This window comes from Lynx rufus, unplaced genomic scaffold (genome assembly GCF_022079265.1).
Source record: "Lynx rufus isolate CCGP_SWC_20201006 ecotype Redwood Valley unplaced genomic scaffold, mLynRuf1.p SCAF_14, whole genome shotgun sequence".
Classification (NCBI taxonomy): Eukaryota; Metazoa; Chordata; class Mammalia; order Carnivora; family Felidae; genus Lynx; species Lynx rufus.
This window is the reverse complement of record NW_025814828.1, coordinates 11,910,174-11,935,968: the sequence shown is the minus strand read 5'-3', so window position 1 is coordinate 11,935,968 and position 25,795 is coordinate 11,910,174. Positions and strand designations below refer to the sequence as shown.

The following is a 25,795-nucleotide window of genomic DNA, read 5'->3' as shown; positions in this document are numbered from 1 at the left end:
CTCTTAAATACTGAGAACAAACTGAGGGTTGATGGGGGTGGGGGAGAGGGGAAAGTGGGTGATGAGCATTGAGGAGGGCACCTGTTGGGATGAGCACTGGGTGTTGTATGGAAACCAGTTTGACAATAAATTGTATTTAATATAAAAAATGTTATTTTTGGGAGAGAGAGAGAGAGAGAGAGAGAGAGAGAGAGAGAGAGAGCAGGGAAGAGTCAGAGAGAAATGGAGACAGAATCTGAAGCAGGCTCCAGGCTCTGAGCTGTCAGCACAGAGCCCAATGTGGGGCTTGAACTCACGAACCACAAGATCATGACCTGAGCCGAAGTCAGATAATTAACTGACTGAGCCACCCAGGTGCCCCATTAGCTTCAACTGCATACAGAAACTCTACCCTTTTGCTCTCCCCATTCTATGTTTTTGATGTCTGAATTTGCATCTTGTTATATTATGTATCCATTAGTGAATTATTGTAACTGTAGCCATTTTTAATATTTTTGTCCTTTAACCTTTATACTAGCTAGGGTTAAGTGGTTAACACCCCACCATATTACAGTATTTGAGTATTCTACATCTGGCTATATACTTGCTTTTACCTGTATGCTGTATATTTTTGTATGTTTTTATGTGACTAATCAGATTCCTTACATTTTGGCTTGAAGAACTCTTCTCAACACTTTCTGTAAGGCAGGTCTAGGGCAGATGAGCTCCCTCAGCTTTGGTTTCTTAGGGAAGGTCTTTATCTCACCTTCATTACTGAAGGACAACCTTGTTGAGGAAACCATTTATGTTTCAGCACTTTGAATACATCATCTCATTCTCTCCTGACCTGCAAGGTTTCTGGTAAGAAATACACTTATAGCCTTATGGGGATTCCCTTGTATGAGAGAATTGTTTTTTTCTCTTGCTATTTTGAAAATTCCCCTTTGTCTTTGATTTTGGACAGTTTTATTATAATGTGTCTTGGAGAAGATCATTTTAGACTGAAATGTTGGGGTGACCTATTAGCTTCAGGAACTTGGATGTCTAAATCTGTCTCCAGGTTTGGGAGTTTCTCAGCCATTATTTCTTTAAATAAGCTTTCTACCTCTTTCTCTCCCTCTTCTCCTTCTGGGACTCCAATGATGCATCATTTTTTCTCTCACTGGTATTCCATAAGTCCTGTAGGCTTTATTTATTCCTTTTCATTTTTTTTTTCCCGGAACAGCATTTTACTGGAGCTCTGGCGAGCCATGTCCTCTCCCTCAGTCAAGGCCACGTTTAAACCTTCCTCAGCCTATGAAACCTTCCAGAGATGAAGATTACCCAACACTCTTCAGTAGTCTGTGTCAGTGTTTACAACTGTCAAATGATTCTCCCTTAGGACTAAACATGAGCTTTTGACATGTTCTTTCAGTCAATTTCTTCCCATTCTTTTAGGTAGAGAGGGAACTGTCTGGATAATATGTCCTACATGTTGACATCAACAAACTTCAAGGCAGAAGTATGACATCATTTTCATCTGTTTTTAAAAATCATAATTATTTTCTTCAACAGTCTTACTAGTTCTTTTGAGCTTTTACCACGTCCCATGGGAAGAGTCAGGGATCAAAATAAAAAACACACTGACAGGTTAAACCCCCCGTTCTCTTATGGGGTGACATGGAGCTAGTTACTAATCTTGCTGAGGATTTGAAAAGTAACAACTTCCACAAGGGTGGTGGCAAACACTCAGCAATGTGATAGACATTGGTGCCCTGCACACACAGTAAATACCTTACGTGTTAGTTCTCGCCCCTGTGATGTTCAAATCAGAGCTAAGTATCTGGACTGATATTTTCTATCTTATTTATTCTTGCTTTCTCCTATTTGCTATGGAGACCAGTGCATATATGCACGTATATATACATCTAAACAGGATCAGATACTTTGTGCTTTCATTGCTACTTACCATTCTGCTTGGCCCTGATTGAGATGTGGGGAGGTGCAACCATGTACACACGTTAGTTCTTGAGAGAATTACGTTCATGGCATTATCTAGATCAGGGTCCCTTGACCTTGGCGCTTGACATCTGGGGCCAAATAATTCTTGTTTGTGAGGAGATGTCTTGTGCACTGTGCAATGTTTAGCAGCATCCCTGACCTCTACCCACCCTCCCCAAGTGGTGACAATCAAAAATATCTCCAGACATTGCCAGTTGTCTCCTAGGAGGCAAAAATCACCCTGTTTGAGACCTACTGCTTTATATCACCGATAAAGATTCACTTTGAAAAGAACAAAATTACTGCCGTGCCATCTGAAGTTGTCATCTGTGAATCTATTGTCTCTAATTATTCTCTATCCCCGAATATACTCATCCTACTGAGAGAAACCCAGCTTTTTGCCAAGTTAGCCTGAGCACCCATGGTCTCCTCTTAGTGAAAGTCATGAAGATCAACGCTGTATAAGAGTGCAGGGAGAAATGTTTGTAACTAATGCAAGTCTGATATCATCCTGGGGCCATTTTTTTTGAGCAGTCCAGCCGGACCTTTTATGCTTCTTCATACCTTGACTGTCCCTCTTTTCCAAGCCTGTGATAAGAACTCTTTCAAAAGCCCTTTCTGATCACAGAGTTTGATCTTGAAACCAGACTGCTGAGGTTCGAATCCCAGTTCCCATTGCTTTTGAGCTTTGTGATCTTAATTCCATGCCTGTTTCCTCATCTAGGAAATGAGAATGCTGCAATTACTTACCTCATAGGGTTGTTGTGAGGATTAAATGAGGGAGCACATGTAAAGCAATTAAACTCTGAGTGGCACATAATAAGCACTCAGCAAAGTTTAGATATTAGTATTGTCACTATTATTAGTATCAATGATTACCTATGATTCAGAGTATCATCTCCTTCGGAAAGCATACCTGATGCCTCCTTGGGCCCACTCTGACCTCCTGTTTCTCTGAGATCATGAAAAGTTTTATAATCTTACAAATTAGAGTTTATTCACATCATCTCTTATCTGTGTCATCTGAGTAAAATTTCTCAACAATGCAGAGTGTACGAGACAGAAATTATATGCTCTACATGATTTTCATTCTCTCATTCATCTCTTTTATTGAAGAAATAGTTAACACTGTTGCGAGGGGGGGGTGTCTATACCCCTGGAAAAGTTGGGGTAGTGGTTTGGATAGATATCTTTGCTCTCCCATCAGGACTTTCTCCTCTTATCCACTCTTATCTGGTTATATCATATATAGTCATATCACATATATATCATATCATATATAATTATCTCATGTATAGTCAATGGGTAGGGGAGAAATGTGATATTGATACTGAGGTGGAAACTCCTTCCAGACCAAGACATCATTCAGGAAGATTTTGCAAGCTCTGTCTTGTGTGCCTGAAATTCATAAGAACCCAAATTCATGGTTGGAATGAAATATCTATGGAAAATGTCCCCAGAAATAGCCCCTTCTGCAGTGGATGGACGAAGCACTATGTATATTACCTATGTGAAAGACATTCCCTCCTACTTCCGTAAGGCAGAGCCAAGTTTAGTTGGATGTCTACCATTCTCCAACACAAATCAGATGCAAATGTTGACAGCCTAAGCCAATTATCCTAGTCCCCTGGGGATGGAGTTGGTAAGGAGCCCTACTAATGGCCCAGATCAGACAAATCCCTTAGAAGATGAGGAGGGAAGGGAACATTGTCTCCAAGATGAGTCTGCTAGGCCTCAAGAAGACAACAACTATTGGACATTTCTAGCTGGATTAGAAAACGTGACTTTTATACTCAATCTGGAGACTGAGGTAGAACCCAAAAGGGATGTAGGTCTATTCTAAGATATTTAGAGCCAATTAGGAAGTATTAGCCAAAGTGTAAAAGTCCTCAGTCACCCTCAGACTCTAGCTGAGAGGCAGGAGCTAACTCCAGAAGGAGTCTTCTATGGTTTGAATGCGCATCGCTCAGCCTTGACCTGGCCTGGGTCTAAATCACTTAACTTCGACCCTCTCTCGTGTCAGCTGCCTTCTCTGAACCTGTACCTTGCTTCAACTCAACCACCTTGTGCTCCTGAGATGTGTCTCCTTTGCTAGGAACCAGTGAGAAAATGTGATGCCCTGGCCAAGTTCCTGAAATTCCCTTTTATCATTTCTTTGTTCAGTCCACAGATGGTTCCTTTGGGGTTGGGGGAGGGGTTGTTTCAAGTAACTTTTCCCCTTATTTATCCATCCTTTTTCCCTCCTGAGACCTGAAATAAGTAATGCTTTCCAGCACACTGGGTTTCTGAAGTAAAATCTTTTCTTTTGGTCTTAACTGAAAAGACACATTTGACTAACCATCTCTAGAGGATAACGTTCAAGTTTATATCTTCATCCCTGACCTCTCTGTCAAACTGAAGACTTGTATATCTAGTAGTCTTCTCAACATCTTCACTTGAATTTCTATTAGATATCACAAACTTGACTGGACTCCCAGGCTTCCTTCCAAACTGTTTTACCTGCAACCTTCCCCATGTCAGTTGATGTCACCCTTCTTCTCCCAGTTGTACAATCCCCAAACCCTGGAGTGATCCTTGACTATCTTTCTTTAACAGCCTTCACCCAATTCGTCAGCAAATCCTGTTCGCTTTACTTTCAAAATGTATTCAAATTCCAGCTGCCTTCTCATGAACTCTGTTACTGCCACCAACCCACCATCATATCTCACCTGGATTATTGCAATAACCTTCTCAGTGGTCTCTCTCTGTCTGTATCTCACCCCTGTGCATTCTCTTCTCCACACGGCAGCCAGGGCTGCTTCTTCTCAAATGAAGGTGAGATCATGTGACCTCTGTTCAAACTCTCCCGTGGATTCCCATCTCGCTGAGGATAAAGGCTCACGTTTGGAGCCTAAGGCCCTAGATGTAAGTTTACACCAGTAAACTCTAGCTCTAGTACTGCCTGCTGTTCTGTTCAGTCTGGGTGTAGAAATAAATTTGGGTGACAGGACAGGCACCATACAATTATAAATTCAGACCCGTAATAATTAGTACAACCCTCCTGGAATCCACAGCTTGTCCTCACAAATTTGAACTCTGTCTGTTGAAAATATTTGTCAATTTTGTTCATGGAGATTATCTTTGCTCTATCTGTAGGAAAAGGGACTGCTGTGCAACTAGAAATGTAAACAGGAAAAAGCTTTAGCTTTTCCTTTGGGCTCAAAAGTCAACTTGTTATTTATTTTCTGTAAAGTACTTACAAATCCACTTCGATAAGTATGTGGTCGAAACCATTTGGGCTAAATGCAAGTCATTTTTGGCCATGTGGAGTTTTAAATGTCCCTATGCTTTATGTTCCTGATAGCCTTCCTTATTTCTGTTGGAAGTATTACTCTATCAATTTTAAGACAAGAAATTGCACAAAACATCTTTTTTTTCCCCCTCTGAAATTAACCAAATTTTCCTCTCAGCTTGGGGAACCGGAAGAAGCTTCTGCCATAGCTATTTGGCAACCCCACCATTTGTGACTCAGTTGGAAGTGTATAAAAGGTAGAGTAGTAAGGGAAATATGGATCTCAAAGTCTATGCACTTTGCTCCAGCAGGGTGAAGACACGCCCTCAGGTCTGAGCCTATGAAGAAGGGGCTTTCTGATTGAATTCCACGGTTATCTGGTTTCCATTTAGCTTTTAGCAGACAGCAGATCAGAAACAGGGAGGAGATTTGTAGTGGGCAGGGCTACTAGAAGTAGATTCTTCAAGAAGTGACAGCTAATTCAGAACCTGCAGAGACAGCACAGTTAATAGCAATAAAGCTGTTTGGAGCCATTAATGTAAAGCCCTAAAGACATTGTCACGTTATAGCCTAGTCAGTAAACAATATTCAAGGTGATGACACTGAGTCATCTGGGAAAAAAAAAGACACATAAAATAATGCTTAAGGCAACATCCTAACGAGGATGGAATATATGTTAGAAACAAATTCTATCTTCAGCGGTTTAAAAATGCACAACTGGTATAATCAACGCAGTACATTTTCGTTTTGCTTATGTGGGCCTACTCATTCTTAGAATATGATGGGTTTCCTATAGATAAAACTTGGACTATGGACAATTCTCCCATTTCCCTTACTTCTCAAAGTGACCGAATTATCACACAACTCTTCTCATTTGGGGTGGCTTTTATTACTAGGTTCCCAGAATTCTTTTCTGTGTTCTCATGTATTAACTCATATAATACTTACGATTTCCTATGAGATGCATATAATATTGTCATTGGCTTTGAAATAAGGAAACGAGGTGTGGGGAGACTATGGCCTGTTTAAAGTCACACAGCTAACAAGTGACAAAGTGAATCTGTTATGCTACCTGTCTTCTCCTCTGTGTCTGAACTGTGCTTCAAATTATATTATTTTAGACCATCTACTCTTCTGTTTGTTTTTCTCTGGATCCTCTCCTGTGACTCTCTAAACTTGTGTTCCTCCGCAATGAGCTTGATTCTCTAAATTATTTTGCATCTAATACTTCTATTCACAAAGTCTTAAATAGTCTAAGATGAATTTTCCTTTTCTTGGGCAGTCAAATTGGATTTACAGCTCCTATTAGGTTTTTATTCAACCAGGTTGTCTGGGCTGCTGCGGTAGTCCCCTGGCTGGTCTCCCTGCTTCCAACCTTACCCCTTTGGTGTCTCTTCTCTACTCAGTAGTGAGAGTGAATCACTTCTCTGCCTGAAGCCCTCCAATGTCTTCCCACGTTACTCAGAATAAAAGCCAAAGTTCTACAATCATGTGTCCAGCCCTCCTGGTGGGGCCCTGAGCTTCCTCTCCATCTTCACCTCCTGCCACTTTCCTGTATGCATTGGGCTCCAGACACAAAGGTCTCCAATGTTCTTGAGACCCGCCTACACCCTTTGCACCTGCTGCCCCTCCCCTTGGGACAGTCTTTCCCGAATATCCACATGGCTTTCTTCATCCGTTCCTTCAGGTCTTTGCTCAGAGATCACCCTCTCATCCCCACCCCAAGGGATTGGGCTCACCACCCTCCTTTCCTGCTTGTTGTAAAGTCATAGCATTTATCATCAGCTATTTGTTTCTTCACTCTACCGCACATCATATAAGATGATATCCACAGGAACTTTTTCTGTCTTATTCATTAGTATATATCCAGTAACTAATTGTTGAATCAAGATTCTTATCGTTTTGGACACGAACCGTCATTAATCAAGGACTGCTCAACTGGAGTCACGTGGTTGTTTGGGGGACATTAAAATCTAGTTGTATAACCTTACATTTTGTTAAATCCCTTATCACAATAGAAGATACATTGTATGTTTGTATTTTCTTTTACTATTATATTGTTTTAGCAGAAAGGAAATGAGGCAGTTAGCATGTGACTTGTTCCTCACGAATCCCTAGATATGTATTTAGGACCAGAGATCTATATATTTTCCAAGAGGAAACCGTAGCCTAAAAGTCACATTTTATAGTTTTGTCAGGTGCCAAGATCAAACTCTTCCCTCTACCACTTAGGAAATTCACACCCCAACCCTTTTGAAAAGTAGAACAGGTTTCCTACATGTCCAGTTTTCTTAATTTTTCTGGTTCTCTGTTCTGTCTCAAAGGCAATCCATTCCTTTGGGCCCATTGCCTTTCTGGGTCCCATCCCCTGGGTCTTTAGTGGAGTCCTTCCATTCTCAGCGTGGGCTTGGGGAGAACACTGCTGGGTAGTCGGCAGAACAGCAGCAGCATCTCATTGGAGGGGAGCACAAATTCTCAGAACGCAGTCTCTGCCTGCAGCTGGCCGTGACGAGCTAGTTCTACAGAATTATTGTGGCAAGCCTTCTATTTCTGACTTTTCAAAGTTTCTTGGCTTCCAGGGTGTTCTTGCCTCGGTGTGATCTCAGTCTCCTTGTCCGTCTATTTTTAGCTCTCAGATTCCATATCCTGCTTTCTCCATTTCAGTTTGATCACGTTAATCTTATTTTCTGCCTCAGTGAATTGAAGTTGGACGGCTTCCATTTTTTTTTTTTCTAAAGCTAACAGCTTCATTCAGGAAGTGACCTGAGTGGAGTTTTGTTTCAGCTTTTATTAAAGTAACATTCCAACTCTTTGTTCAAAGCCTCACGTGCTGCTCCCCTTTCTCGGAACTGGTTTTTCTCCTAATGCCTGTGTGAAGTGAGTGGATCTCAGCTTCCTCGAATGTGGGAAGTGCCGTGATGAAACTTCACTGATTTCTCCCCTACTTTCATTTAACATTTATCATAATTGCTTAAATTTGTCAACTAACTTATTTCTTAGAAGGATCACGTGTTTTGATTTACATTAAGGATAGGAAGAATCTACCTCTTTTTTTTAATGTTTCTTTATTAATTTTGAAAGAGAGAGAGTGGGGAAGGACAGAGAGAGAGAGAGAGAGAGAGAATCTCAAGCAGGCTCTGCCTGGGGGCAAGCCCGCATGGGGCTTGATCTCATAAATTCTTCAGATTGTGACCTGAGCCGAAATCAAGATTCAGACACTTAACTGACTGAGCCACCCAGGCGCCTTGAATCCACCTCTTTTTGATGTGGCAAAACGAAATCTGTCATCTTCACGGAAAGTGGAAAGGGGTCTGTACTCTAGAATCAAATGGCATTCCTGGCTGAATGAGGTGTGGTAATTTATTTAAGTTCTCTGAGCCTCAGTTTCATAATCTGTGCAACATCGATAAAAATTATTCACCTCTAGATTTGTTGTAACGCTTCAACGAACTATTATAATGCAAAGCACTTTGAGCAGTTACTTATAATTATTTTTCCCTGTCCTATAATAATACGTACAACTTTGGAATAAGGGAAAGTAGTGAAAACTTTTTTTAAAGGCTTGGTTACTGCCAGGTCACCTGGACCTGGAAGACTTGTTTTTCTGGGTGAAGAAATATTTTCCCTGCGTGAAGGTTTCATAATCACAGTCGAGCCGGCCCAGGAGCCCTGCCATTTACAGTGGCTCCTCTCTTTATCTCTGACATACCCGCTCTCTGGGAATGAGGACATTGATCCAGCTCTGGAGATTCTACAGGATAACCACTGGAGTCCCTCTGGATTCTCTGTTGCCATGATCCCATGGTTTTGGATGACCACGGACATGGACACTCTTTGAATTTCATACCATGCAGAGTCATTTTTATTTCCCTGGGTCCTTGACTGACTTTAGAACAGGTAAGTGAAAGGGGAGGAGGCATACAGTGAAGTCAGCCATACAATAGGTGGTTAACATGGTCATCTGAGAGATAGAAAGTGAGCCGGATCAGGAATGTTAACCTGCGGAGTGGAGGGTAGTCTTCTACTTTTATTTTTATTTTTTAAAGGGTTATTTATCTTTGAGAGAGAGTGCGTGTGAGTGAGGAAGGGGCAGAGAGAGAGGGAGACAGCAGATCCAAAGCCGGCTCTGTGCTGACAGCAGCGAGCCCGATGCGGGGCTCGAACTCACGAGTTGGGAGATCATGACCTGAGCCAAAGTTGGGTGCTCAACCAACTGAGCCACCCAGATGCCCCTAGTCTCGTACTTTTAAAAATGGCCATGGAAATTAAAATTAAAATCAGGAAAAAAAAAAGAATTCCAAAAAGACAAGGGCAAAGTAGTTTATTTAGGAAGGGAAAATGTTACCCTAGTAGAGACTTTCTGTGAATAGAGCTTGACATGAAAAGAAAGGAGAGATAACTGACTTTTAATGGAATTGTCTGGAAAACATATAAGTACCAACATTACCCCCCGTGATCCCTAATTCTAGCCTTCTTTGGTCCCTGTAAAATTATAACACCTTCAGTGTATCTTTAACAGCTTTTTAGGAACATATTAACCAAATGTGCAAGTTCTGATCTGGCCATAAAATACTAGGAGGGATATGATTCTCTAGGATTAATGAATAACATTTGTTTATTTGATTTACTTTAAAAAATCATTCTAAAATCTGTTTACATATCTGTCCTCTCCAGGATGAACTTTATATTGGTTCAGCAGACTGTTTACTGTTTCTTCTTCTTCTTTTTCTTCTTCTTCTTCTTCTTTTCTTTTTTTTTTTTTTCATTTTCCCTGCTCAGTGCCCAACCCAAGTTCAAAGGCTGATGAGCAAGAAAAACTCATGAAGAGGTTTTACTCTAGGGAAAGTTGTTCAGTGGATGGGATCTTGGTGCTTAGGGAAAGATGTCAGGCTCTTTCTGGCTCCTTCTCAGCTTTGCTGCTTTAACTGCTGCTCAATCCACCACTGAAGAACTGGCCAAGACATTTTTGGAGAAGTTTAACCATGAAGCCGAAGAGCTGTCTTATCAAAGTTCACTTGCTTCCTGGAATTATAACACCAATATCACAGACGAGAATGTCCAAAAAATGGTGAGTTCTCATGGTTACATAGGGGTGTTTGCTGCTTCTTAAAGATTAGATTACTGCCCATGCAACTGAAAAGGGAAATCAAAGAAATGCTCTGAGTTGTGAAGTTGGATGTTTGCCTCGATCTTTTGGATTCTGGAGTCCCAGATGCCTAAACTTAAATGACCTTGGGGCTCATTTGAAAATGGTTACAAAATAATTCACTGGTCTCGGTCCAGATTCTTGGAAACCAGTGAACATGCTTTATGAAGCTGCTACCATAATTCTCATCATAATCAGGGTTTCAAAGCATTTCATGGAAATGCCATAAGTTATTGAGTTAATAATTTTCCCAAGCCTACAGTGTCAACAGGAGTATCTAAAGACTCTCTAAAATGATAGATTAACTGCAAAATGCAAGTGGAGGCTTAGTGAAAAAGCTAGCTAGTAATTAAACTAACCATGGGTCCAGAGGCTGGAATTGGGAATTCCTTCCTTCATTGTCGTGGAGCTCTGAGGGACTTCCAAAGGTCACAGAATCCATCCAGAGCCCTCCCAGAAAAACCATAACTAAACCAATTCTGACAAATCTCAGAATGCTCTGGGAAAGCAAGATGCTTTGACAAGTGCAAGGACTCAGGAATTTCTTCTCTCACAGGTCCCGAAGCAGTATCCTTACACGTCTTTCCTAGAAGTCGAGCGACATTATTTGAGAAAAGATTTTGTGACACTTAAAAAAAAAAGATTTTCTGACACTTGTATAGCGATACATTCCTTCAAAAATGTAGTTCAGAAGCTTATTTTTTTTTTCAAATGGTTAGTAGGTCGCGTGTTTAAATTACTGCCATTCATGGGACAGATGAAACCCGAGACCTACTGCCTCATTTGAAATTCCCAAAGAGAAGCTTTTCCATTTTTCTAAAGCTCAAAGAAATCCTGGAGATTTTGACAGCCTGATGTGGTCATAGGAGATCATCTGTTTCTTGGCTCATATTTTGGTCTTACCTCTCTTCATCTCTTTATTGTTGCTCTGGCCTCACTTTTTATTTGATCTCTGTTGGAGGTGACTATTGTGTACTGTTCGTTTGTTTTCATGCTCCGCTGAATGGGCCCGTAGGTGCTGGTGAAGGTGTTACTTACCAGCATCGTGCCTAAGAGCTCCGGATCCGGACTGGCGAGGTTCAGATCCTGGCTCCACCACTTTCCAGCTGGGTGAGCTTAAGCTGCTGAATTAACCTCTCTGCGCCTTCATTATCTCACCTGTGAAAAAGAACGTCCCACTCATATCTGCCTTGTAGGGTCGTTGTGAAGCCTTAGTTCATACCCCAAACCACCAGAATAGGGCTCGATGCCCGTGAGCTTGGGAGAACGACACGATATCGTTGCTACGAGTGCGGGAGTTGTACTTGCCGAAGAGACATGTAACAGTCCTGCTGAGTGCCCTTTGCTGAGAAGCCATGTTCCAGAATGAGATGTAGCGATGTTTGTCGAAATCATGTCTGGATCACTGAGTGTTATTACTTTTGAATTGCAGCTGTTGATTAGAGCAAAGGCCAGAGAGGAGAGGGCATAAATCACCAAGTGTGGCCAAACCGCAGAAAGCATGGATCTTTTAAAGGAAAGTGAAAATATTAAAATGCAGAGAGGAAGCAGGTGGCCACCAGCTACATGCAGGGAGGGCAGTCTGGTGGTGAGGAATGGCTTCTGCTTCTGCGTGTGTGCCGGGCAACTGGCTAAAAGAGCAGTGAATAAATTTTGGCTAACTCCTTCGGTTTAGAGCAGTTTTGTGGGTGTTTCAGACTTAGTGATAGGACCTAGGGAATAAGGTACGGGTTTTGTCCTTTCCTTTTACTCTAGAGAGCTTTTAACGACAGCTTTATTGAAATACAATTTATGCACCATAAAACCCACCAATTGAAAGTATACGATTCGATGCTTTTTAGTATATTTACAGAACTATACAACTTTCGCCAGCATCTAACTGCAGAACATTTTCGTCTCTCCAGCAAGAAACCACATGTCCGCTAGTCATCGCCCTTCCTCCCAGCCCCCAGCCCCAGGCAACCACTAATCTACTTTCTGTCTCTAAAGATTTGCCTCCTTTGAACATTTCATATCAATGGACTTGTAGGAAATGTGGTCTCTCGTGTCTGGCTGCTTTCACTTCGCATGTTGTGGCACGTAGCGTTCCTTTCTTCCTTTCTGTTGCCAAATAGTATTCCATGGTATGGTTTTTCTTTACTTTTCATCATAAAAATGTTCAAACATGTATAAAAGAAGAGAGACTGGTCTATTGAATCTCCTCGTACCCATCACCTGATTTTACAAATTATTAACACTTTGGCCAATCTTGTTTTATTTTTCTACCCAACCCCTCATTTATTGGATTATTTTGAAAGAAATCCAAAACATGATCTGGTTGGATGCATAAATATTTCACCTTGTAGCTCTCAAAGTAAGAATTTTTAAAAGAACCTCAGTAACACTACCAACCACTTGATGAGAACTCCTCAGTTTTGTCAAATATCTATCAGTATTCAAATGCACCCTACCGTCTCATTTTTTTAAAAATTTCAGCTCTTTTGTGTGAATCAAGATCTAACCGGGTCCTCTCCTTCCAATCATTTTGAAGGATGTTCTTTAGTTCTCTTTTAGTCTACAGAATTCCTCCCTCACTTTTTTAACAATTTATTTGCTGAAGAATTAAATTTCTGGTTCTATAGAAATTCCCACTATTCTGGATTTGCCGATCATGCCCCGTAAATGTTGCTTAACATGCTCTTTTGTCCCCTATATTTCCTGTAAATGTCTAGATCTAGGGCAGAGGTTAGAACACTTTTTCTGAAAAAGGACAGATAGTAAATATTTCAGGCTTTGTGGGCCCCATGGCCTCTGTTCAACTCTGCCATTGTAGTGCAAAAGCAGCCATAGATGACACATAAATGAGCGTGACTATGTTCCAATAAAACTTTATTTACAAAAACAGATGGTGGGCAGAGTCCTGATCTAGAGACTTGATCAGACTCAGGTTTCACCTGTGGGTTATTTAATAGGTGTGGAAATGGGATTTCCACTACTAGCATGGTACAGGAATATTGAGCCAAGAAATTAACAAAAAGCTAGTTTAGGTCCCTAGAGCTCTGGAAAAAAGACTAGCTTGGGAAGGAACAGTATGTCCTTAGTGGGCAAAATTCAAGGCAACATCATGCATTTTTTTGTCTTGCGATTTAAAGTATGACGCTTACAGTATGGTAGTGATAAATAGAACAGATATCTTCAAAGTTCCTATATCAGTATAATTTAAAAAATCTTCTGAGACTGAGCCCTTTTGGGGATCGTGAGTTGTTTCCAGAAGAAATTGAGAATAATATTATTCCTATAATTTGGTATCAAAGTTTTACCAGAAATTTTGCTTGACAGTAAATCATCCTGGATTGGGTGAAGAAGGGTAGAGGTTTCGAGGTAACTGGTGGGTTGCGTAGATGAGTCTGTAGCAGAGACCAAACTCTTCTTTCCATAGTCCACTCCTTCCCACTCATGCGTGTTACAGACAAGACTAGAATGTGTTGAATGCAATCAATGGTCACTGGTTAAGAGAGTTAGCTTTGGAGGTAAACATCTGGGTTAACACTCTGGTTCTTTTAATTACTAGCTGCGTGTCCTAGGAAAAGCTACTTCCCAGCTCTGTGCCTCAGTTTCCTCATTTGTGAAGTAGAGATAATCACAACTACCTCAAAGGATTGTTTGTGAGGATTAATTGGGAAGTGGTTCCTGAGGGGTTGTGTGTACTCAATAAAGAGAGAAATCATTTCCCGTTTTTACTGCCACTATTCTGCTCATCTCTTTCTTGTCTGAGCCATTTTTGTCATGTCCACACACCATTTCCATCACGTCACAAGCCTGCTTGGAGCCCCTGAGTGATTCCCTAGTATTCAAAGAATAAAAGTAAAATTCCTTGCCTGGAAAACGCAATCATGCCTGAAGTCCCGCGTTGGGATTGTTACTAATTATCTATTGCGTTAAAAATTACCATAAGCTTAGCAATTTAAAACACTACGCATTTATTATCCCACAGCTTCTGTGGGTCACAATCCAGGCATTTTCTAGCTGCATCTTCCATTTCTGAGCCTTATGAAGTTGTAATCGAGGTCCTGGCTAGCACTATGGTCTCATCTGAGGCCTGACTGGGGATGAATCCACTTCGAAGCTAATGTGGTTAGTGGTAAGCATTCAGATCCTTGTGTGCTGCTGGACTGAGGACCTTAGTTTCTTGCATGATATCACCCAGAGGCCATCCTCCATTCCTCGGCGTGTGGCCCTTTCCACAGGGTGGCTCACAACATGGCATCTCGCTGCATCAGAGTCAGCAAGGGAGACAGAGTTTTAGCAAGATAAAAATTATAATCTTATATAACATAAATATGTACATCCTGTCACCTTTGGTATATGCTGCTGGTTAGATGTGAATCATGGGTTCTGCTCACACTCAAGGTGGAGGCGATCACTCAAGTGTGTACCACCCAGACAGAGGGATCATGGGAGCCATCTTAGCGTTTCTCTACCACAGGATCCAGGACCCAGATGCTGTCAGTTGATTGCTATATCCACTATTTATATCTCTCAGCCCCTTTATGCACATATGAATAACGGAAACACAATGATTTTCTATCTCATGAGATTAAGAAGATCAAATGAGGTGAATTATTCTGCAGAGTACTCTACATCCATCCAACTCCTACCTACTTTAAGGTCTTCTCCATGAGAGCTTGGCCAAATCTAGTTGCCTGCATGAGTCTTTCTTTTCCTATAGCAGAAACTGCTTGGCCCACTCAAAGCTTATACTTTATCATATGCTCTTATATTTCATTAATGAAACATTCACGCTGCATACCTTATCTGTCTGATAACACTGTAAGCAACTTAAGGGCAAAGAATTTTTTTCTATAAATTATAAAATAGCTAACTTTTTTGAATGTTTAGGATGTACCAGATACTGTGATAAACTTTTTGTTATTTGTCAATTCTTCTCATCGTTACAACAACCCTTTGAGGCAAGTCCTATTATTACTCACATTTTACAGATAAGGTGACTGGCTCAGAGAAGGTAAGTAATTTGCCTAAAGTTGCACAGCTAGTCACAGGTGTCTGACTCCAAGAATGGAGTTCTTACTTGTCTCATAGGCTACCTCTTTTATACAGTCTAGAGAAGTACAATGTACAAAGTAATTGCTTATTTCAGTCTGTGATAGATGGAAATGAATTTGTACATTGAGAAAAGACCGTGCTAGAAGAGTCTGGAGAAGTTCACTTGCCTATACTGATGTTCAAGATGGGGGCCAAGTGAGTCCTGGCATCATCACCTGCTCATTGGTCTCTTTGACTGTTAGAAAATCGCCACGGCTACCAAAGGGCCATATTCTGGGCTACCTTCTTGGGGGAACATAATTTAAGATCAGAATCTCTGGTAAGTCATGGCACTGTGGGGCTTACTGCAAACTGATTCTCATTTTTTGCGGTTCCCAGTGTCATGAGGGGCTGTATTCCCATTAAGTTTGTTCTGAGCTTTACTGGACTCTCCCTTTAGAGCATTCATCCTCGAATCCTTGATCAGCTCACCCACGTCACAGTGCTAAGGCCATAAATTCCAGGGCCCCATGATGTGAATTATCTGTGAGAATGCACTTCCAGTTCTGGGGACAGGACCCTGGGGAAAACTAGGCACTGGGCCAGAAAGAGAGAGTGACCAAGAATGGCCTGGTAACTCATAACCTAAGCTTTGACCTTCAGCAAAGTAGAGAACTAAAACTACTCAGGAAATATTAGATGTTCCACCAGATGTTTTTTTGGACGGTATCTCCTGTTTTATCTGTTCAAGCAGTGCCATTCTGACTTCAACTTTATTTTCTTGTCATTTCAGAATGAGGCCGGGGCCAAATGGTCTGCCTTTTATGAAGAACAGTCCAAGCTTGCCAAAACTTACCCGCTAGCAGAAATTCACAATACCACCATCAAACGTCAATTGCAGGCCCTTCAGCAGAGTGGGTCATCAGTGCTCTCAGCAGACAAGAGCCAACGAGTATGTGAACATTCTAGCGCTGACCTCAAGAGTTGAAATATTGGGGAAACATTAAACGTTAATATCCCCATGGCTGCTTCCTTTATCTGCAGAGATAGTAATGCTGACATTAGAAAGAGCTCTGTGCCTAGGTAGGGTGACCACATAATTTGTCATCCAAACTGGAATCCTTTTGCAAGTGAAAGAAGACACTGGTAATAATTATGTTAGGACACAAAGTCAAACTGGTGTGGTCTGGGCCCTTTGTTGTATATGGGCACCCTATACCGAAGTCACCTTCCTGAGGACCAGGTGGCCTGAAGAATATACTTAGTCTATGTCATTCATTCTCAACTAGGGGTGCCCCCCAGTGACATTTGATGATGTCTGGAAACATTTTTGGTTGTCATAAGTGGGGAAGGGGCAGGGATGCTGCTAAACATTCCACAATGCACGAGACAGGCCCCAATGACAAAGAATTATTTGGCCCACAACATTAATAGTGCCAAGCTTGAGAAGTCCTGTATGTGGTCCAATTCTTTCCCCCTTTTCATTCTTGACTCTTCTCTACGTCTTTAACGAGTGGCTAAGAACCTCAGCTCAAACTGCTTTAGGGGTGGGTGAGCCATCTCTTTCCAAGACATCCATTCCATCTGTGGGCCCCTCTAATTGATAGAGATACTCCCTCCATTGAGCATTAAGTGCTTTACCACCATTTTGTTCTGCCTTCTGGATCCAAATTGCTCTTTCCTACAAAGGTTTTTAAATAAATGAAGGCAGCTATTTTTTTAAACTGGTTGACCCCTATTTTTAAAGTTTATTTATTTATTTTGAGAGAGAGCGAGAGAGAGCACGAGCATAGGAGGGGCAAAAAGAGAGAGGAGAGAGAGAATCCCAAGCAGGCTCTACGTTGTCAGGGGGGAGCCTGACATGGGGCCAGAACTTACTAACTGCGAGATGATGACCTGAGCTGAAACCAAGAGTTGGACACTTAGCTGACGGAGCTACCCAGGTGCCCCAAGTCCTTTTTGTTTTTTGAACCTAGGATATCATCTTTCACTCCGTCAGTTTTCCTCTCTACGATAGTTTCAAGTTTCCTAACCAGTCCTAATTGCTGTCTTCATTTTGTCGGTAACCTTGAACTAGACATGGCACTCTGCGTTGGTTCTGATGCATGAAGGTGATCAGGAATAGGACATTCTACACCCTTCGCCCTACATCTATGAAGACAGTCTAGGACTGTATTAGGTTTTTGTTTGTTTGGTTTGTTTGTTTTTTGACAACAAAATCCCATGTTGGCTCATATCAACATCACTGTCCAGGAAGTTTCCAAGTCTCTTCCACCAATGTTGCTCTAAAATGATAGCTTTCAAAATTCTATTCTTAAGTAGGTAGTTTGCTCAAATTCAAGAAAGCCTGTATTCACCCTATTAAAATAACATCTCTCATCCCATCTCTCTAGCCTAGGAGTCAGCACACTTTATTCTGTAAAAGGAAAGATTGTAAATATTTTAGGTTTTGTGGGCCATCTAGTCTCTGTCACAATGAGTCAACTCTGCTGTTGTGTCAGAAAATCAGCCATAGCTAATACATAAGCAAATGAGTGTGGCTGTGTTCTGCTAAAACTTTACAAAAACAGGCAGCAGACAGCATTTGGTCTGCAGATCATAGTTTACAGACCCCTGATCTAACCTACTGAAATATTTTTATCTAAAATATTTGGCTATTTAACATCAAAGTCTTCTTTCTCAGTTGCTTGTCCTCTGGAATTCTGTGTTGTAATCTACATCTATAAAAAGAAAAAATTCACGATAAGGACAAAGATAAAACCATGTGGCACATATCTTCCTACAAGTTGATATTTATTATTCCACATTCTTTGGATCCAATTATCCAAGTAGCTATTAATCCACTTTATCTTCTCCATTCCGTGCTTCCCATCTTTTTCTCAAAGACACCATGTGAAACTTGGCCCATTGGTCTTTGAGAGTCTAGACAGCCTGATCTATCCTGGGTGGAACGTGGACACTGTATTTTATAAGATTCCGAGTAGTTCTAATGTGCAGCCCAAACTGAAAAACACAGAAATGCATGTAAAAGATTGAACTGTTTGGGAAGAGAGGAGACTCAAGAATGCATGAATACAATGGAGAGGGAGGAGGGGAGATTGAAAAAGCAGGTACACAAAGAGACCATGAGGAGTTTTGTGCCATGGTAGGGAATTTGGATTGATGCCTTTGGACTATGGGATCTTATTGAAGTTTTAATCATGGGATCTATTTCATGTTTTAGGATAATGACTTTTGTGTCAGAGTGAAAGAATAATGGAAGGGGGAAATAGGAGAAGAGAAACAGAGCCTTTCATGTGGTGCTTCTTAAATCAAATGTAGGGGAGAACCAGTTCCTTCTTTCCTCTCCTATCTTTCCTTTCCTTTCCTTTCCTTTCCTTTCCTTTCCTTTCCTTTCCTTTCCTTTCCTTCCTGCTTTTCTTCCTCCCTCTCTCCCTCCTTTTCTCCCTCTCTTCTTCCCTTTCTTCTTTTATTGCCAATCTATTACAGATCAATACTTGGCTAAATCCATTGACATGCTGAGATGTCATGGAAATATCAAATGGTTTTTTAAAGTTTATAAACATTCATTCTCTTTTTTTTTTTTAATTTTTTTTTTCAACATTTATTTATTTTTGGGACAGAGAGAGACAGCATGAACGGGCGAGGGGCAGAGAGAGAGGGAGACACAGAATCGGAAACAGGCTCCAGGCTCTGAGCCATCAGCCCAGAGCCTGACGCGGGGCTCGAACTCATGGACCGCGAGATCGTGACCTGGCTGAAGTCGGACGCTTAACCGACTGCGCCACCCAGGCGCCCCCATTCTCTTTTTTTAAAAAAAAATATTCTCTTGATTCCTGTACTTGTCACAGAATAGAAACAAAGAATTTGCTGTTTTGTACTGGTCCATGGACCATACTTTGAGTAGCACTGCTTAACTCTATTACCTTTACTCTCCTTTACCTACAAGATAAAGTTAAAACTCTTTGGTGTGGCATAGATGGCCGACCCCTCGTGACAAAGCCCCTGCTTACCTCTCCAGTGTCACTACTCCAGTTTCCTTCAACATGTCATCACTTCTGGAAAATTGCTGCTCTTCCCCAACCTCCATCCATCTTTTAGGCTCTGCCTTCTATTCCCTTTTTCTACTTGACCAATTCCTACTTCTCTTCCAAGTCATGGTACTGATGTCCCTTCCTCTTTGAAGCCATTCCTGAATCTCCAAGTTCTTCATTTACCCACCTCCTGCCAGACTGCCACATCACTTTTTCATGACAGTTCTACCACTTGTCCCTCGATTATGTAATTATTGATTTCATGGCTGCCTCCTTGTCCCATGGCCGTGTGGGTCCTTGAGGATCCACAGCTTGTTCATGTCAGAGTTATCAGAGTGTCGGACAAAGTAGATGTTCAGTGAATGTGTTCTCGGTGAATGCTGAATGAACAGCAAATGCACTTCTCTGTGTACCTGGGAAACATCCTTGGGATTTTGGTGGATCCATTTATTTTAGTCATTCCACACATATTTATTATGTGTTTCTAAGGCTCTGTGCCAGTTGATAGTGGGGGAAATTTAATGGAGATATTCTTACCCTATATAAAGGAGGGTGCTTGGCAAAGATGGGAATTGCTGTATTTTGAGGCATAAAAAATCACATGGTTAAAAGGACATCCTTACCTTAGCGTTCTATATAGCACATCTCCCACATTGAACATTGTTTATTATGCTTAATTTGCAGTTGAACACAATCTTAAATGCAATGAGCACGATCTACAGTACTGGAAAAGCTTGTAACCCAAACAATCCACAGGAGTGCTTATTACTTGAACCAGGTAGGCTATTAATTTTGAGCAGTCATTATGAAATTTAAGTTTTTACTCTAAGTTTTAAAACTGAGATTGACACTGGATGATGAAACTGTGCCTTTCAAGTGGATAATCCAAAGATGATAAGATTCCAAATAGGTGTTTCAGTACATAGGTGAACTGTTAACTTATCACAAAACTTCATTGTAAACTCTGTCACATTCTAAGTAATTTAACTAAGTAGTTAAATGATTTCAACGGTTTATTTTTTCTGCAGAAATATTTTGGAACTATAACAAGGATGAAGAAATCGAGAAATCATGAGATTTCACTTAATAACTTTATGGCCTCGATGCCTGCCAGCCTTACTTGTAATTCTTTAAAGTTCATACAATTGTTTACAAATAAAAATTTTACAAATGCATGTTTTTTTTTCCCTATTGGGTGCTTTGCAATGACAGGCTTGGATGACATAATGGAAAACAGCAAAGACTACAATGAGAGGCTCTGGGCTTGGGAAGGCTGGAGAGCTGAGGTCGGCAAGCAGCTGAGGCCATTATATGAAGAGTATGTGGCCCTGAAAAATGAGATGGCAAGAGCAAACAGTAAGTTCGCTGGTCTGTAGAGATCCTGATGCTCTCTGTGGGGGCTGTGGGCTATTTCTCATGAATTACCAAGCCTGCCCTTTGACAGAAGTGGTATCCATAAATTAGTGATCATCTCCTGAACAAATTCAGGTGATGTGTCTCAAAAAGAAACTACTAGGGGATAAGGAAAGATGCTCTGACATTCTACAGTTTAAGGAGCTCAGCAATGAGGCTGAACGACAGGACGTCAAACAAATCAGTCGTCTGGGAAGGTATCAGGAACCCAAGCCTTCCTGAGGTAGCCTGGGGATTGAGTAGGGATTCTATTGTTCTGACAGGATGGGAGACAGAGACACTGTCTCTCACCTAAACTCCTATCTGGCTACAGTTGATTTTTAAAGGTCATTTGTGTGTTTAACTCAGGGTGGTGTCCCAGAAAGAAAAAAAAAATCAGATTAATTTAGGCTGGAAACCCATTATGTTCTGCAGTTGTAATTATAACTCAAATCATGTGGTCATAAAAATCTTAACATGGGGCTTAAATTTCCATATATCCTAAGTTATTCTCCTGCCTGAATAATGAGCTGAAGCTATGGCATTATGAGTAACTTTATGCTTTGGTGATTCACTGCCTCCTGGGGTTGAGTAAGGAAGAATTTTTTTCATCTGTTGTTTCTCAGTGCCTTTCACTGCCACTTAAACTTGTATTCTTAAGCCACAGGCAAGCTGGGACAGCAGCTCATCACCATATCTTTCCATCCAAATATTTCTCTCTCTCCTCTTCCTGATCATCCATTGCCAATGTGCATGTGAAAATAAGAATTTTTGAAATACATTTGCAAACTGTATTGGCTAATATCCTAATGCAAGCCTGTGTTTCCAGATGACGAGATACTACACGATGCACGCAGAGATGTTCTGTGTATACAGATAATCTGCAAACAAACACAGGCCCGCTGTGGCGATGTCTAAGATGAGTTGGTTTACATTTGAAAATAGAAGGCCCTGAACAAGAAGAGAATTTAAAAACTCAAATCCAGTCACATGTTTTAAAGCCAAAGATAGAAACTGAAGTATGGAGACAGTAGAGACCAAGGGTTAGAAGACTCGGAGGGTGCTTTTGCCTCTTCCCAGTCGTGTGACGCTGGACAAACGATTCCACCGTCCAGGAACAGGGTGCTAATCTGCATGGTGGGGATTTTAATAATGTCAATCTTGCAGAGTTTCTGTGCTTCTTAGAGGAGATGATGCATTGAAGAGAGAGCAAAGAGAGAGCAGAGAGCAAGCGCTTGACAGACACCAGCTAGTGTTAGTATTCATTTCATCCCTTTGAGTTGACATTTAGAAGGACAATAAAAATGTGACAGATCTTTGGATTTTTTAACCTCCCACCAAGGCTGATCTATGTATACCATGCTTTATCTCCTTCTTTCCCTTATGTTCTCTTCCTTCTCCTTTTAAAAAACAGATTATGAGGACTATGGAGATTATTGGAGAGGAGATTATGAAGAGGAGTGGACAGATGGCTATAACTATAGCCGCAGCCAGTTGATTAAAGATGTGGAACATACCTTCACACAGGTAACCAAGGAAGCATACACAGAGACAGATGTAGGGCAGTGTGCGGGAAGAAGGGACAATGACCAAAGGCATTCTGGCTTGTTCCTAATGCAGTAGTTAGCCATTCCCAGGCCTCAGAGTTATGGAATATTAGAGCTTGAAAAGATTTGAAAGAATAATAGGACAGGCCCCATAGATGAGCAGAGTTACTCTGCTTTCCTCTCCTTTTCAGCCACTGAGTGGCCCAGCAATTACCAATAGCAAGGTTATAAGAAGGAGAGATTATCGGATGGAATGGTCTTTGTGAACTACCTGGGACCCACCCTGTCTTACTTTGTTAGCAGCTGTAGGCTTTGCTTCCTTCCTCAGGACAATTGATAGTATTGTTTCCTTACCTTTGACTGAGGGAGCCTTTTTATGGAAGGCAGAGTATCTCATGGACACTTCTCAATGTCTCCCTCTTCCTGCCTTTTGCCCCCCACCCCTCCCCCTCACCCCTGTGCCTTCAAACTTCTTATGCAAACCTACTGTGTCATAGCCATCGTTAGGCAAAGCAATCAAAAGTGGAAGTTGGGGCAACAACTCCTCAGAAAAGAAATGGGCAAAAGATTTGAGCAAGGAGATTATATAAATGACAGATAAGAAAGTAAAAAGTTATTAGGGAAATGCAAATTAAAACCATGTTTAAAAACCACCACACACCCACCAGAATGGCTACGGTTAAAAAAAACAGGCATAGCAGGTGCTGGTGTGGGTGTGGAGACACTGCTGATAGAAATGCAGAATGGTGCAGCGGCTGCAGAAAGTGGTTTGGCAGTTCTTAAGAAGTTGAACACACACTTATCATCCGACTAAGGTGTTCCACTCTTAGGTATCTATATGAGAGAAATGAAAATATAGATCCATACGAAGACTCATACATGAACGTTCATAGAAGCATCATTCACAGTAGCCCCAAACTGGAGACAACCTAGTTGTCCTTCAGCTGCCAAATTGTATCCAAGAGCTACTAAATGAAGCAAACTCTGACGTAATCATACAGTGACATGCTACTCAGTAATAAAAAGAGTGAACTACTGATACATGCTGTAACATGGATGAACCTAAAAATCATGCTGAGTGAAAGAAGCCAGATGCAAAAGGTTACATATCACATGACTTCATCTATATGAAATTTCCAGAACAGACAAAACTATAGAGACAGAAATCAGTTCAGTGATTACCTGGGGCTGGGGATGGGAGTGGAATTGACTGCACACAGGCACAAGAAAACGTTTTGGGGTAATGGAAATATTCTAAAACTGGGTAACAGTGATGTTGTCCAACAGCATAAATATATTAAACTCATGAAACTGTACATTTAAAAGTAGGTGAACTTTGTGGGATGTAAATGATACTTCAACTTAAAAACAAAGGAAGCAGGTAACATATTAAAAATGAATATTTCTTTGCATCTGCTTTCATTTTGGGACCTGTATTCCTCCAGATGTGTTTGTTGCTTTATGCAGTGAAGTTAGTCATCATCCATATCTGGGAAGATATGTCTGAAGAGATTCCTATTTTTAGTGGTAGGGATTGGAAATTGGAAAAGGCTACTCTTGGTCTTAAACTTTCTTCCTGGGCTTTTCAGATTAAGCCACTGTACCAACATCTTCATGCTTACGTGAGGGCAAAGTTGATGGATACCTACCCTTCCCGTATCAGCCCAACTGGATGCCTCCCTGCCCATTTGCTTGGTAAGAAACTCCAGGAACTCTTTGTGTACTTTGTTCTTTGTTATTTCCACCACTAAAGTTGTTTTTTGGAATGAGGCCCAACATAAAACTTTTGGGAAATGTTGCAAATGAAGTTAGTAACATTGTAGAAATCACATTTTGACAGCACTTTATTCAACATAATTATGTAACATAAATTGTTCTTTATTGCATCACTTTATTTTACACATGAACGAATATTATGTTGGCCACGATTCAAAGGATAAAGGGATTATTTAACATAACTAGAGAGAGAATTCCAAGTTCAAATGAGAGTGGAAATGGGGAAAATAAATTTTTCAATTTAAGTTGATTGGCTAAGCTCTTGAGGTGGAATTTGAGATTTTAGTATTATGTTGTCAGAGGAAAGAAGCTTGGTAGGCTGTGGTTGGCCAGGGGTGAAAGAAAGGCTTTTGAAAATTAAGGTATAGCTTGAGTGAAAGCTTCGTAAGTTTATTCTAAACTGCACCAATTACTTTTGCTGCAAAGTACGTGGTTTGGAATCATATGGGTTATGAATGAAGTCTTTGCCATGAAGAAAGATGCCTAACTTAGGAAGAGACTCAATCTTCCAAGAACTTTCTATCCTGCCACAGAGGTTTCATAGACCATGAAAGACCTGGGGCCTTTTATTGAACCTCCTAATTCCCTTCCATAGAGTAGCCATCCTTCCTTCCCCTCTACCACTCCCTAGAAGCCAAGGCCAAATAAAATATTTGTGCTTGAAAAGTTCATGTCATGGATACATAGCATTCCTACCAAGCTAAGTTTCTGCTAGCTAATTCTTCTCAACAGCCTTTAAACCTCTCTCTTAGCAGGAGAGAATATGGACAGAGGACCCGTGGAGACTTTTTATTCTAAGGCAATATATAGATGCTCTCTACAATGTCTTTGGCAGGCATCCTTCAGTAATTCAGTTTCTGCCTAAACCTATCTAGTGTGATGTGACTCTTCTTTCCAAGGTAGACTAATCTAGTGCTATGTGGCACCAATTATAAGCAAGTTCTGCCTTATGTGGGACTGAATCAACAACCCTCTAATGCCTTCCATTCATTACATCTAATTCCATGATATGAGGTTATCCAGAATGTGTTCATTCTTCTTCTACAAGATGGCCTTCTGGATATTTTAAACAACCATCATAAAAGGCACAGCATAGTACCTGGCACAAGAGTATGTAATCAATATATTTTAGTGATATTATTGTTACCATCATCTGCTTCTTTCTAGTTAAATATCCTATAGAGATTTTTAGCCATTCTTTAAAACTCAATTTTCTAATTGTTCTCCCTGGGATAAGCTGTCCTTTGTTGATATCTCTCTTTAAATATCATGCTCAGAACTGAACAATTACTCCAGATGAGGTTTGGCCAGTATTGAGTAAATATGGTATCATGACTCCCTTTGTTCTAGACACTATAATTCTGTTTATTTATCTTGAGATCACATTTGTGTTTTGGAAGCCATGTTATACTGTTTGTTGGGTCTCTTTTGGTCTTTTACATGTTGATTATGTCTCAGCCTGAAGTCACATATTACATATTTTTATAGTGGATACATTTTCCTTTAAGATTTAAGCATTGAACCTTGCATTTATTTCTACTGAATTTTATTGCTTAAAACATGAGTTCATTGAAATATTCTTCATGTTGTTATATTGCCCCATTACTTTGTTGCCAGCATTCTGGTCTTGCTGTTAGATTGACTTTTT

At 40.8% G+C, this 25,795-nt stretch overlaps 1 protein-coding gene across 1 annotated transcript in view; it reads left to right on the top strand.

Moving 5' to 3' along the window:
- The window catches only part of ACE2 (angiotensin converting enzyme 2), a 90,683-nt gene that overhangs the window by 41,956 nt on the left and 22,932 nt on the right, over positions 1 to 25,795 (top strand). Inside the window, exons 2-6 of the mRNA XM_047075926.1 lie at positions 16,192 to 16,350; positions 20,117 to 20,210; positions 20,645 to 20,788; positions 22,239 to 22,351; positions 23,961 to 24,066. Coding sequence (XP_046931882.1) covers positions 20,138 to 20,210; positions 20,645 to 20,788; positions 22,239 to 22,351; positions 23,961 to 24,066 — 436 coding nt within the window. The 5' untranslated portion in view covers positions 16,192 to 16,350; positions 20,117 to 20,137. The remainder of the gene's footprint in view (positions 1 to 16,191; positions 16,351 to 20,116; positions 20,211 to 20,644; positions 20,789 to 22,238; positions 22,352 to 23,960; positions 24,067 to 25,795) is intronic.